The 14,223-nt window shown below is 43.2% G+C and overlaps 1 protein-coding gene across 4 annotated transcripts in view; it reads right to left on the reverse strand.

The window, feature by feature from the left end:
• Window positions 1–14,223, reverse strand: part of ABCA13 (ATP binding cassette subfamily A member 13) — a 590,340-nt gene that overhangs the window by 131,396 nt on the left and 444,721 nt on the right. For all 4 annotated transcript variants that reach the window (XM_072153102.1, XM_072153100.1, XM_072153098.1 and 1 more), the window contains 2 exons: window positions 2,614–2,791; window positions 1,339–1,454 (listed from right to left, as the gene is read on the reverse strand). In XM_072153102.1, coding sequence (XP_072009203.1) covers window positions 1,339–1,454; window positions 2,614–2,791 — 294 coding nt within the window. The remainder of the gene's footprint in view (window positions 1–1,338; window positions 1,455–2,613; window positions 2,792–14,223) is intronic.

Genomic DNA, 14,223 nt, shown 5'->3' on the forward strand with positions numbered 1-14,223 from the left:
GGTTTGATCACCATATAGCCTAATAATCATGTTATCTTTTTTCTATGGGTCAATACGATTAAGGGGATACCCCACTTGAATATATTTCCTTATGCTTTACTAAATTGCCAAATAAAACCCTAATGTGTGGAAAAACCTATCATTTCTTCATTGCCGTCTTCCAAGTGGTATAACATTTTAAATTAAATAGGTAAAAATCATAATTTTTGGCTGTTATTTTACAGGGTTTTTTTTACGGCATTCATTTTGTGGGTTCAATAATTATTTACTTTTATTTTACAGGTTGTTACGAATGCGGTGACACTATATATGTGGGGTTTGTGTTATGATTTTTACTTTTTTGAGCATTATATGTCTCTTTATATGTTTTGGGGCTTATGGGCATTTTTATTGATTTATTAGTTTATTTTTTATTGAACAACATTCGTCTGATTGCTTGTTCATGATAATACTCTGCAATACTGATGTATTGCAGGGTATTAGCTGTATTAGCCTATGAACATGCATAGGGTGACACTGTGCCTTTAAGATGACGTCATAGGTCTGATCCGACTCCAGGGCTGCCATAGGAAGGATTTGTGCCCCCAAAGACAGCACAGGGGGCGATCGTGGGGGAAAGACCCACTGGAGGCAGTTTAAATGCGTTAAATTTAACGGATTAAACACCCGCAATCGGAGCCCACTCTAATATATTGGACGCTGAGCGCTAAGAGGTTATACAAAGATTTAATTGCAATGTCTTATTTAAACATGGGCATTTCTTTCATTAGATATTTTGGATATTGCTGTCACATAACTATGAATGAAAAATTACTCTAGCAATAACTTCTTGTATTGCATAAAGGTAACATATCAGTTAAAAAAAAGCCCTAATAAAAAAAGCATTATGTAATTCTGAAGATTTGCTAAAGTAATTTTAAAGTATTATTATGGTTATTAAGCTGACGTGGGGAAAATAGAAGCTTCAGTTGTTATCGGCAACAAGCTACCCACATTATTGTTTTCATCTATGAAATCACTCCTGAAGGTAGAATAACATATAATCAATAGTGGAGCACAAAACAGGTTATAGACAACTGAACAGCATGAGCATCTTTAAAAGATGTTTCCAGTGTTTGGCTCATTAGCAGAAAATAAATCTTTCACAGCCTCCAAATTCATTTCAGTTCTCAACATTATGTTACTGGTGCAAAGTGTTCTTTCAATTTCCCAAATGAAAACATAATAGCCAGAGTATACCGGAAATCATGCTCCCAACAGCAGGTGTGAGTAAACCGTAAAGATTTCTGTGTGAGTAGAACAAGCTATAATTCCTGAGCAGAATTTACAATCACATACCCAAAAAGGATCAGCAGGAGAGCCGAAGCTGCCAAGTTTTCACGGAACGTAAAGGCAGTTAGTTGGAAGGAAGCTATGACACAGACACAAAGGCTGGCAGGAACTAAATAAAGTGCCTTCAATAGAGAAAAACATAATTAGCAACATATTATATACTTACACTGCTTGTTTTGTGCTCAAATCAATGAAATTAGTAACATCTAACTTGTTTTGACAAACTAGAAATAAAATTAATACATATTGTTTCAATTGAGAACCCATATGAAACAACTTTACAAGCAGGGGCGTAACTTTAGGGGGTGCAGAGGTTGCGGTCGCACCTGGGCCCAAGAGGTTTAGGGGGCCCTTCTGGTGTCACTTTCCCATATGAGAAGACTATTACTATATACCGTACATTATAGCCAGGGGCCTGGCACAGGCTTTCTGACCACCGCTAAAGGGAACCTCTCATTTACTTTTTACCCCACTAATCTAGCAGCTTCCTAAGGTAAGGTATGATATGTGCTTTCTAGAATTCCCTCTTTTATGTGAAATCTCGTTTTGCCTGTGAAAAATCACCTCTGAAGTCATGTGAAAATGAGTAAAAACCCATCACATTTTGCCAGAGATGAGCCAGGCTAAGCTGCTAAGGGGGACCGTCACTTTTAATGAAAATATCTAAGATTCTACAGCAGCTAGAACTATTGTATGGCTAGTTCATGGCTCTCATTTATGATTGTATTCATGAGGCCTAAAGAAGAGAATTTTCTTTTTCAAACAGGTCTTGTGGTTTAATCAAGCTTGTGGTTATGTATTCAACCATATGGGCAGGTAAGATCATTGGGAATGCAAGCTTAAGATAGAGGGCTCTTTCACACTGCAACGCACTGGGGCAGATATATCAAGCTGTCTGAAAGTAAGAATATTTCTAGTTGCCCCTGGCAACCAATCACAGCTCAGCTTTCATTTTACCAGTGCTCATGAATATTTCAAAGGGGAGCTGTGATTGGTTGCCATGGGCAACTAGAAATATTCTGACAGCTTGATAAATCTGCCCCACTGTGTGCAAATCCAGTTCTCCCCTCTTGCCGCTTTAGCTTCCAATTGTATGCTCCAGAATAAAAATTCAGCTATAATCGGCATCATAAATTCCCACCACTTTGTTTGGCTTATCATGTTCATTGAGAATAAATACAAGGTTATGTACCTGGTAAACAATCTGCATACAAAATATGCACTATAGGGAGTAAAACTGCTGAACATTGTACTGATTGTCATGTTTAAGTATTTACCAACCATGTCATACAGAAAGTTAGTAATCCAGTAGATTCTATAATGAAGTCCGCTGATATGGTGTACAACTTTTGCACCCGATACATGATCTTTCACAATATAACTTCCAAATGAGGAAATCAATATTGAAAACCCTAATGTAATGCATAGGGCCACTCCACATTGTCGAACATTCTCCATGCTGTACAGAGAATAAAAAAAAAATTATGCATACATTTTACAGTTGCCATAGTTACACTGTATGGATGTATCATTCTGCTGCTTACAACGCTATCTTACTCAATAGAAACAACAGGGTCACCAGTTTGATAGGTCTAACATCAATATTTATTCAAAAGGGTCAGCAATACCTATTTTCAATGGATTGAAGCAACCTTTATTTACACATTTACATAATGCATAAATGCAAAAATTTATATTTAGTATTTAGTATATTCCCTAAAATTGTGTACTTGAAGAAGCCAGTATAAAGCAACTATAGCACTGATATCCATAAGGACTCCAAATGGAAAGTGTAGATTTAACTAAAGCGTTCTGTTAAACCTTTAAGTTAGTTTTCAAATAGAGGTACATGAGTGCAGCAAACTTTTCTGCTACTGCGATAATGTGCTTTAGATTAGTAAAGGAACTTATCTACCAGTGTGAGCATCTGTAATGCTGGCAACAGGTTCCTCTATTGGATGCAAACCTGGCTCCAAGACTAGTTACAGCTGTCTTTTTCAGCAGTGTTCCTGCAAGCTTATAGACGACACTCACATACACTCCTTTGTGTCTGCAGTCAGGCTCTTGAAGTATTTCTCCTCCAGCTATATTAGGGCTTCTTAAATGGTCAGTATGTGCACCTGGGGCTTCATTGTCCAGCATACCCTATTTCCCAGTGCCTTAGCACAGGACTAGATCATGTAGTCCTTATGTACAGTATTTTTTACCCTCTGACTGTTTCTGACCCTTTATACATCAGTGTCATGTATTTGTATCTATGTCCCACTGTGCTAGCTTCAATGGGAGCACCACAACAAGTAATGACCTTGAGATCTCTCCAGAGCAAAGACCATATCCCTATATAGGGGTGAAAGGATGTGAACTGGAGAGGTCCAGGGATAATACCCTGGTTGGCGGCCTAAAGTCAAACTAGTAAAATAAAAGGGTGGGTTCACAATTAGAGATGGGCGAATAGTTTTGAACAAAGTGGAATTCAATAAGAATTTCACAGAAAAATTGGATTCATCATGAATCCAAAGTTTACACTGATTCATGGGAATAAAGTTTTATTCCACCCCCCCCCTCCCGCGTTTTTAGCTAAATTGGTGCAAGCACAACCTGTTACATGGAGCAGAGAACTCTGGGAAGGAGAAAGGAACACCCTTAATCACATCTGCAGACCTGTAAGCCAATCAGCAACCGTTAGGCTTATGTGATGTCACACAGCCCGATAAAAACTGTCAACCATTTGCAATCTTGGCATTTCACATTGCATGTGCTGTCTGTAGTGCCTAGCTGCTTTTACTGTACTGTGCTATAGCGATTTCTGCTCAAATCCCAGGGTGTGTGTTTAGGGGGATCTGTATACCCCAAACAGCAGTTCATTTTTGTTACTGGAGCGACTAGGAATAAATCTGTTTCATATCCACACAGCTGCTGTAGTGATTTCTGCCCCTCTCCCAGGGTGTGCGTTTAGGGGGATCTCTATACCCCAATAGCGGTTCTTTTTTGTTACTGAAGCGACTAGGAAGAAATCTGTGTCATATCCATACAGCGGCTGTAGTGATTTTTGCTCCTCTCCCAGGCTGTGCATTTTGGGGTATCTGTATAATGCAAATTCCCATACTTTTTTTATTGCTAAAGTTGAGAGCAAGAAATACGTGTGAAATCCATGTAGTTTGTAGAGTGATTTTCGCTCCAATTACAGGGTGTCCATTGTGGGGTAGGTGTATAAAGCAAATTCCCATACTTTTTTGTTGCTCAAGTTGAGAGCAAGAAATATGTGTCAACTATGATGTCAGCTACTGGCAGCTCATGCGTGACACCTACCGCTTGCTCAGGCCCTTTGAAGAGGCCATGTTATTTGTCAGTTGCCAGGACTGCGGGATGAATAATGTCATTCCACTGCTTAATGTCCTGGAACTCATGCTGCAAAATCTGTCTGGTCAGGGCACTGAAGAATTAGAGACTACATCTCATGGCCACATGAGTTGGGTGGGGGCTGAACTGGAGGAGGAGTAGGACATTGCACAAGCAGGGTCTGGTGAAATCAGTCCTTTTTATACTCAGGTGATAAGAGAGGAGGAGGAGGAGCATCCAGAGGAGGTAGAAGACAAGGTAGATAACCAGAAGCACCGTGACCGTATACAGTGGAGATGGAGGCCGGGAGTCCCTCAGAGTCACTTGTGCAGATGGCCGGCAGCATGCTGCTTTGCCTAACTAGTGGCAGCCAAATAGTCAACATCCGGCATAGGGATGAGTTTTGGCTCTCCACCCTCTTGGACCCTCGCTAACGGTCAAAAATGGGTGACTTTTTTCCAGCTGCCAAAAGGGAGGAACAACTGGCGTACTATAGAGAAATACTGAAAAGACAGTTGGGTGCTTCCTTTGTTCGCCGTTGTCCTTCCTCTGTCAGGTCTGGCCAAGGGATTCCTGGCAGTGATCGCTCACATACTACTGCCATGGCTGCTGTGGGGGGATTGGGAGGTAGGAGCAGTAGCTCCATCAGCAGCAGCTTAAGTCTGGAGTACTTAATGAGCAACTTCCTTCACCCGCCTAGTGAGGAGGGTAGCCACCACCAGCAGCAGGACATGGAGCAGACCCTGCACCAGCAGGTGGTGGCCTACTTGGACAGCACTTTACCACCTCAGGTAGGGGATCCCCTGGATTACTGGGCAGCCAAACTTGATGCGTGGCCGCAACTTGTGGAGTTTGCAGTAGAGAAGCTGTCCTGCCCTGCCAGCAGTGTGGCATCAGAGCTGGTGTTTAGTGCGACGGGGGCCATCATTTCCCCCAGGAGAACCCGCTTGTCCACCCGAAATGTGGAGAGACTGACCTTTGTCACTTGAATCAGAATTGGATCGGCCAGGATTTCAACTCAGCAATGCCTTATGCATCAGATTAGATCAGCCATGACACCTCCCCCAAACGTTGAGAAATGAGTCTGGATCTAACTTCCTGCCTCAGCCACTATTCTGATTCTGCCACCCGCCTGATGCCACAAATCTGCTGCCAGTTGCTCCATCTGCCTTCCATCATCTTTACCGGGGACTGGAATTGTCCGCCACCTCCACAATTCTGCTGCTGCAGCCACCTCCGCACTCTATCATTGTGTCACTCTGTGGCTTACCATGTTGCTGCCTCCTCCACACTCTGTCATTGTGCTACTCTGTGGGCAACTGTTGCTGCTGACACCACCTCCACACTCTATCATTGTGCCACTGTGTGGATTTCCATGTTGCTGCCACCTGTGGGCTCCTGCTGCTTCTGCTGATGCCATCTCCTCACTCTATCATTGTGCCACTCTGAGGCCTTCCATCTTTCTGTCATCTCCACACTGTCATTGTGCCACTCTGTTGCCTCCTGCTGCTGCTGTTGCCACCATCTCCACGCTCTGTCATTGTGCCACTCTGTGGCCTACCATGTTTCCGCCACCTCCATAATTTGTTATTGTGCCATTTTGTGGCCTACTCATGCTGCTGCCAACTGACTGCTTTCTTCCTGGAACACCCTGTGATTTGTATAATGCTGTTTTCACCCTCCACCGCTTTATGACGTTGCCACTATGTTTAGGTTTCCCCTTCATTTCATCTGTCGGAAGAACTAAAAAGCCTCAGGAATTGATAGCCAAATGCAGGAGTGGATACAGAGGAAATGTAAATATCCCATTTACTGGTCATCTCTGTTTTTGATCCACTCCTGTTTGTTTTTGGCTTTAGCAATACTGATGGTCTATTATTGAACGATTGAAATCGGACACTGACGTATGAAATGAAGGGCAAAATGATCAGTGAAGTCAATACAAACTTATTGTCAACACCCTCTGCACTCTTTTGGGGGCTTCTATCCGCTTTTAAAAGAACAGGTTCTGTCGTCATCTATGGAATCATCTGATGTCAGTGTAAAAAGAGTGCACTCTTTGATGTTATAGTGGGAACTTGGCCCTCAGCTCAGTCCTTTCGAGCTGGTACAGACGTTACCTTGTCAGGCTGCATTCGCGCTTTGCTTATTTGGTGAAGTTAGCCTCTGTAAGAACACATGGAATTTAAGAGTGAAGCAATTCTAAGAGCGGCAGCTGTCATGTGATTTTCATATTAAAACACAGCATTGTTTGAGGATCAAATCACGGTCCCAAAGCATATTTAAGCATGGCACAATGTTCTACAACACCCTACAGGCTCTCTGCAGCCAGGAAATACCTGTTTTTTAAAGTGATTCATCATGATTTGATTCGGGTCCAATCAAATTTTTTTGAAATATTTGGCGAATCAGGTCAAACTGAATTTCAACAAATTCGCCCATCTCTATTCACAATCGAGGCAGTACTCGACATAAAAACACCTGACTTGCAGACAACCTCTCTGCCCTTTGCGATCTTTCGTGACTGCAATGATCAACTGTGGGAGGTATCTGCTATTAATATACTAAATATATAGAAGATGGGTTAGACTAATTTGGCAAGCTCTGTGCAGTGCTGCTGAATCTGTCTACACTATGTAAATAAAGGAATTATTATTAAATTCCAAAACTATTCTAAAATGTGGGCTATTTTTTAATTACTATGGCAAAACATTTGAAATGTTATTTATACTGCACCATATGTTGAGTAAAGAAAAAGGTAATGACAAAATGCTGGAAAAGCAAAATATTTGTTGCCCTAGATCAGTGATGGCAAACCTTTTAGAGGCCGAGTGCCCAAACTACAACAAAGACCCGCTTATTTATTTTCATTCATATCAGCACCCTGAGGACACCAATAAAGCAGAAAATAATCCCAGATACTGCTGTCACTTTAAAATAGCTCTGTGCACAGCAAGTCCTGGGCTGTCTGGGACTGCAGGAAGATACCTGGAGCCATCTCTGGTGATGGCCTGAGTGCCCACAGAAAGGGCTCTGAGTGCCACCTCTGGCACCAGTGCCATAGGTTCGCCATCACTGCCCTAGATTATGTCCAGCAGTTGTGCAGTAATAAGTCTTGTTCTCAGTATGCGTGCTGTTTGTTCTCCCTTTTTGGCTTCTCTAACGAGCACAAGCAGTAGAGCAGGGGTGTTGTCCATTTAGCAAGCAGTTATGCACTTATCCAGATGTAAATCCAGATTAAACTGCAAAGATCTCATTTAGCAAACACTTTTTAGAATAGTTAAACCAAGTTCCCTTCCAACATTGAGAGCTTAGTGGCAGCACAATGAAGAGAAGGTGGAAGTCACCAACATAGAAGGAAGACTACCATGGCCACATTGTGGAACACCATGTTGTATTCTGCTCAACCACCACCACCATTAGATGGGGCATACAGTGTCAGGTGGCAGAATGGGGGAGGATTATCTGTTCACAGATCTTATACTGAAGGATGGGTCCTCCACATTCCATTTCTGGGTGGAAAAATTGGACAAGTGGCCAGAGCATGCCCTCTATGCCTTGCAGGTGCTGTCCTACCCTTCGACTAGGGGGCTGGCAGAGTGCATGTTCAGGACCACCAGTGGTGTCATCACCTACAAGAGGATCTGCCATTGTCTACAGGCATTGTGGACATGCTTACATTTATTAAGATAAACAAAGCATGGATCCCATGCAATTTGGTTTTGCCAGTGTCTGAATAAGTTCAGAATTCCCAAAACCTAATTTTCCAATTTTTCAGTTTTATATTCCCAGAACATCCCTTTCCAATTTTTCTATTCTCAATGAAAACATTGAATAGGGCATATGGCCCTGGTCAGGTGCCGAGTCTTTGGTGGAATTCAGTCTGTAGATACAGTGCTAGGGTTTTCCCCCATTGGGATTCCAAGACATACTGAATGACAAACTTGTTGAAACGAAAAATGTAAAACTAGAAAACATAAGAACAGGGACATAGAACACAGTTTTAACAGTCATCAAACCCCAGTCCCTATACATCTTATATGTAAAAAGATGTTACGCAAGATAAGAACAAACTTTGGGGTTCTGAATCAAACAGAGAATTCATGGTGACAGAATGCCACTGTTGCAGTTTGGCCAAGGATCTCTTTGCTGTTGATGCAGTTGGAGAGAGTGGATCCAGCTGCTTTTAGTGACCATCTTGCCACTAGATTCTCCACTTCAGTTGTAGTGCAAGCAATGTGCGTTGCCATTCTTTGTAATGACCAATTTCTCTAGAAATATCCACTTATATTTGATACCTTGCTCTTTCACTATTTGTGCGATAGGGTTGAAATCACTTGAGAGTCACAGCAGACAGATCTTCCAACAATGTGATGACCACAAAATGTACTGGAAGCTCATTGCCAATTTCTGGAGCTTTAAATAATTCCTCATTAAAGAGAAAAATATTCAGTTTTGTGATAATGGGGCACATTTACTTACCCGGTCCATTCGCGTTCCAGTGGCGGCTTCTCGGACGAGCGTTCAGGTCTTTCAGCGATTCATGAAGGTCCTTCGCCCGATGTCCACCAGGTGTCGCTGCTGCGCCGAGGTCCGCCGAGTTGTGTCGGAGTTCACTGATCTCTTCCTGCTGCATGTAAGTATGGCGCGTGCGACCAATTTTTTTTTTTAAATGCGGCGGTTTTTCTGAATCCGTCGGGTTTGTATTCGACCACGCCCCCCGATTTCTGTGGCATGCATGCCAGCGCCGGTGCGCCACAATCCAATCGCGTGCGCCAAAAACCCGGGACAATTCAGGGAAAATCGGCGCAAATCGGAAATATTCGGGTAACACGTCGGGAAACCGTGAATCGGGCCCTTAGTAAATGACCCCCAATATCTCTATTGGGGAGATTCTGTTTTGGTATAATATGCTCTCTAGTAGTCATTCAAATATTCAGTCTGGGGTGATTGATTCTGGTATGACAGAGATGTTCCTTATTGCTTCTCCGGAAACAGTGTTCAGGGTCTGCTAATTGAATCTCTACTGCCATTTTGTGTTCTCAGTCAGTCGTGTTCCATGCATTCACTAGTGTATTAGGCCTTTTTGTGAAATCCTCTGTTTTTTCTTCAAGGTAATCCCCATCTTGAGATCTCCCTCGGGGAGAAGGAGTTCTCTATTTTGGTCAAGATTGCTTTCTTGTTCCAGCTTTTTGACATGGCAGTATGTCTAGAAGGAGTCTCATGTTACTCTTTATTGAGTGAGAGAGTCATGCTGACTTGTGCTGTGAGCCATTTTTCCTCTAGGTCCAGAGCAGTGCATGAAGTGAGTGGCCATTGTCTTTTGCTTCCTGACACAACCACTGATTTTTCATTTTTTCAGGCATTTAGGAATGTAAGGATATCTAACTTGTTTATGATTTGATTTGTGTATATATGCATTCTGGGTAAAGGATGGATGATAAGAATATTTCCATCCGTTTAATTTGTCATTTTTTTTACTATTATTACAGTCATCTCCTTCACACAACAGGTAGAAACTTTGGAATTATTAACATTCATTAACAGGAGCTAGAAATAGGTTAAATAAGCTCTGCTTTTTTCAGTTCAATTTGAGATGAAAATATTTTGTCCGATTTGAAATATGGATCTAAAACTTCAGATTTTGGAGCAACAAAATTTCAGACATCTCTATTTATGCACTGTGACTAAAAATATTTCAATATTTTCAATTAAAATGCACTTTATGCGTACAAACATCACCTTAATTCTTCTTCCCTTCTGCTCTTTTTTCTCGATATTCTCTGCCCATGTATTTAACCATATTTCCCCTTTTTTCAATATTGGCTAAAATCTGTTTTTCAGGTTAATCTTTCTACTTTACAGCTGAACACTGCTTTCATTCTACTTCTATTTCTGCCTCTATCCTGCTCTTCAGTGACAAATGTTCGCTGTTCTGCCGTCCAGTCATTCACTGATCTGATTCTAACTCTATTTTGCTTTATATCTTTTCTTGATTCTTCTATTTAACTGAATACTGCTCTGTTCCTGCTTTTCATGGGTACTCTGCGTTTATTCTGCTTTTTAGCCCTTCTCCTCCATTTTGCATCTATTTATGCTTTGCCTCTATTCTACCCTTCAGCCAAATTATTCCTCTGTTCCACTTTTAACAGAATTATGCCTTTATTCTGCTGGACTGTTCCTATATTCGGCCCCCTGTTCTTATATTCTGGTGCTACTGTGTTGTATGGTTCTTGTACTCTCTTCTACTTTACAGCAATACCCTAATTTTCTTTGATATTTCTGTCCTCATAGGCACAAGAAGCTGGCCATATGATATGTTTATTGGTACAGGTGGGCAACCAGGTACTGTAATATTTAGAAATGAAAGAATAATCCCACCACTCCTTGCGGTGCCAGCCAAACTTGTTCCCTACTACCATCTGTGTTTGACAAAGGCCTTGTTTGGTCAAAACTAGAGATGAGCAAGCACTAAAATGCTCAGATGCTCGTTATTCGAGACAAACTTTTCCCGATGCTCGAGTGCTCGTCTCGAATAACGAACCCCATTGAATGGGGTCAATGGGAGACGCAAGCATTTTTCAAGGGGACCAAGGGTCTGCACAGGGAAGCTTGGCCAAACACCTGGAAACCTCAGAAAATGATGAAAACACCACGGAAATGGACAAGAAACAGCAGGGGCAGCATGCATGGATGCCTCTGAGGCTGCTTAATCACACCATTATGCCAAAATTATGGGCAACAGCATGGCGATGACAGAGTGACTGAATCAGGCTAGATAGCATCTAAAACATCCAATAATTGACCCTGACACTATAGAAGACGGCATGCAGAGGTAGCAGCATCAGCGGCAGGCTAGAGAGTGGCATAGCGACATACCCCAAATGGACTCAGGCTTCAAACCAATTTAAAAAATTCCTTTTGGCGAGGATAACGTGTAGCACTGTATGTATCAGTATTTTGCCTGGTTAAGGCGGCAGAGAGGAACCAACGGAGGTGAGAAAGAAGCGTTTAAATGATTTCCTACGGTATATTTAGTCGATAACACAGCATGGTGGCGACAAAGTGACCAATTTCCATAATATATCTGGTGAAACACCCAAAAAATGAGCCTGACAGCTCGTTTGATAAGGGGACGACATGTGGAGGCAGCCATGGAGACGACTTCCATGGTTAACAGCGACAGTATGGGGCATCCATATTGCGCTGCTATGATTGCAACTTCAGGTCTCCAGCATGGCGGCGACAGATGGGCCGAGTTCCATTATGTATCTGGTGAAACACCTGAAAATTCTGCCTGACACAGCTCGTTTGATAAGGGGATAATATGCTGTATATCTTCTCGCGCTCCAGCATCTGGGGTATAGACAGTTGAAAGTTTCGCATGGAGACATTGGTGGACGCTGTGGAGGATCGTGGAGGCGAAATGGACAGGAAACAGTAGGGGCAGTATGCATGGATGCCTCTGAGGCTGCCTAATCTTTGGATGGAGCTGGTGGTCCGCTGCCAGGCGAGCTTTCGCCTGTCCAAGCCCCTGTCTCAGCTCCTCCCCACCCAAAATGGACCTGGGGGCCAGAAGCGTTTACTTTGAAAAAATTATAATTTTCAAAGCAGGCGGGGTCGTTTGAATATTGCATCTAGGAATAATGGAATAGCATAGCGGTTCTATTTTTAATAGTTTTTTCGGAAATGGTTCCATGATTAAGAGCGACAGTATGGGGCATCCATATTGCGCTGCTATGATTGCAACTTCAGGTCTCCAGCATGGCGGCAACAGATGGGCCGAGTTCCACTTTGTATCTGGTGAAACACCTGAAAATTCTGCCTGACACATCTTGCTTGATAAAGGGACGATGTGCTGTATATCCTCTCGCGCTCCAGCGTCTGGGGTATAGACAGTTGAAAGTTGCGCATGGAGATATTGGTGGACGCTGTGGAGGATTGTGGAGGCAAAATGGACAGGAAACAGCAGGGGCAGTATGCATGGATGCCTCTGAGGCTGCCGTTCCGCTGCCAGGCGAGCTTTCACCTGTCCAAGCCCCTGTCTCTCGGCTCCTCCCCACCCAAAATGGGTCTGGGGGCCAGAAGCGTTTACTTTGAAAAAATTGTAATTTTCAAAGCAGGCGTGGGCTACAAACAGCACTTCTAAGAACCTTTTGTATAGGATCAAGTGTAGTACTGCTCTTATAAGTAATTGGCTTGGTTATGGCGGGTGAGGGGAATGTAAACAGATGCGCAAGAAGCGCTGAAATAATATTGGTAAATGATAAAAGTTTGGCAGTATATTTTGTGGATAACACAGCAGGATGGCGACAAAGTTAACAAGTTTGATGTGGAAACCTTGAAAACAACCCAAAATTCTGCCTGACACAGCTTGTTTGCTAAGGGGACGATGTATGGAGACAGTTATATGGACGACTTTGGGAGGCAGCTACGGAGATGATGTGTGGAGGTAGCAATAGAGACAACGTGTGGAGGCAGCTATAAAGACGACATGTGGAGGGACATATGGAGACAGTTAAATTTGGATAGTGCCTGTATGTGGCAGTCCAAAAAGTTTTCAAACCAGAGGACCGGGTGGGTGGCCCTCCAGAAAAATTAAATACATAGAGTACCTGTATGTGGCAGTCTCAAAAATTGTTTAAAACAGAGGAGCGGGTAGGTGGCCCTCCAGAAACATTAAGTACATAGAGTACTATAGCTAGAGTCAGTTGGCCCTGGCAAAAAATAGCCAGTTTCCACTGCTTTAGTGTACAAAGAGGAGGAGAAGGAGGAAAACGAGGAGGAAGAGTGCATACATTATTCAGGTTGAGCTTCTTTCACCTGGTGGAGAATGGAAATCCTAAAAAATCCAGGCTTTATTCATCTTAATAAGCGTCAGCCTGTCAGCGCTGTCAGTCGACAGGTGTGTAAGCTTATCGTGATGCTACCACCAGCTGCACTGAAAACCCGCTCAGACAACAAGCTAGCGGCAGGGCAGGCAAGAACCTCCAAGGCGTACAGCGCCAGTTCGTGCCACATGTCCAGCTTTGAAACCCAGTAGTTGTAGGGAGCTGTGTGATAATTTAGGACGATGGTATGGTCCGCTACGTACTCTCTCCCCATCTTTCTGTAAAGATCAGTCCTACTCTGCCGCGACTGGGGACAGGTGACAGTGTCTTGCTGGGGTGACATAAAACTGGCAAAGGCCTTGTAAAGCGTACCCCTGCCAGTGCTGGACAAGCTGCCTGCTCGCCTACTCTCCCTCGCTACTTGTCCCGCAGAACTACGCACTCTGCCGCTAGCGCTGTCAGAAGGGAAATACTGTTTCAGCTTGTGCACCAGGGCCTGCTGGTATTCATGCATTCTCACACTCCTTTCCTCTCCAGGGATGAGAGTGGAAAGATTTTGCTTGTACCGTGGGTCCAGGAGAGTGAATACCCAGTAATCGGTGCTGGAATAAATTCTTTGAACGCGAAGGTCACGGGATAGGCAGCCTAGCATGAAATCTGCCATATGCGCTAGAGTCCCAACGCGCAAGAATTCACTCCCCTCACTGGCCTGACTGCCCAT

Source organism: Engystomops pustulosus, chromosome 5 (genome assembly GCF_040894005.1).
Source record: "Engystomops pustulosus chromosome 5, aEngPut4.maternal, whole genome shotgun sequence".
In the NCBI taxonomy this organism is placed as follows: domain Eukaryota; kingdom Metazoa; phylum Chordata; class Amphibia; order Anura; family Leptodactylidae; genus Engystomops; species Engystomops pustulosus.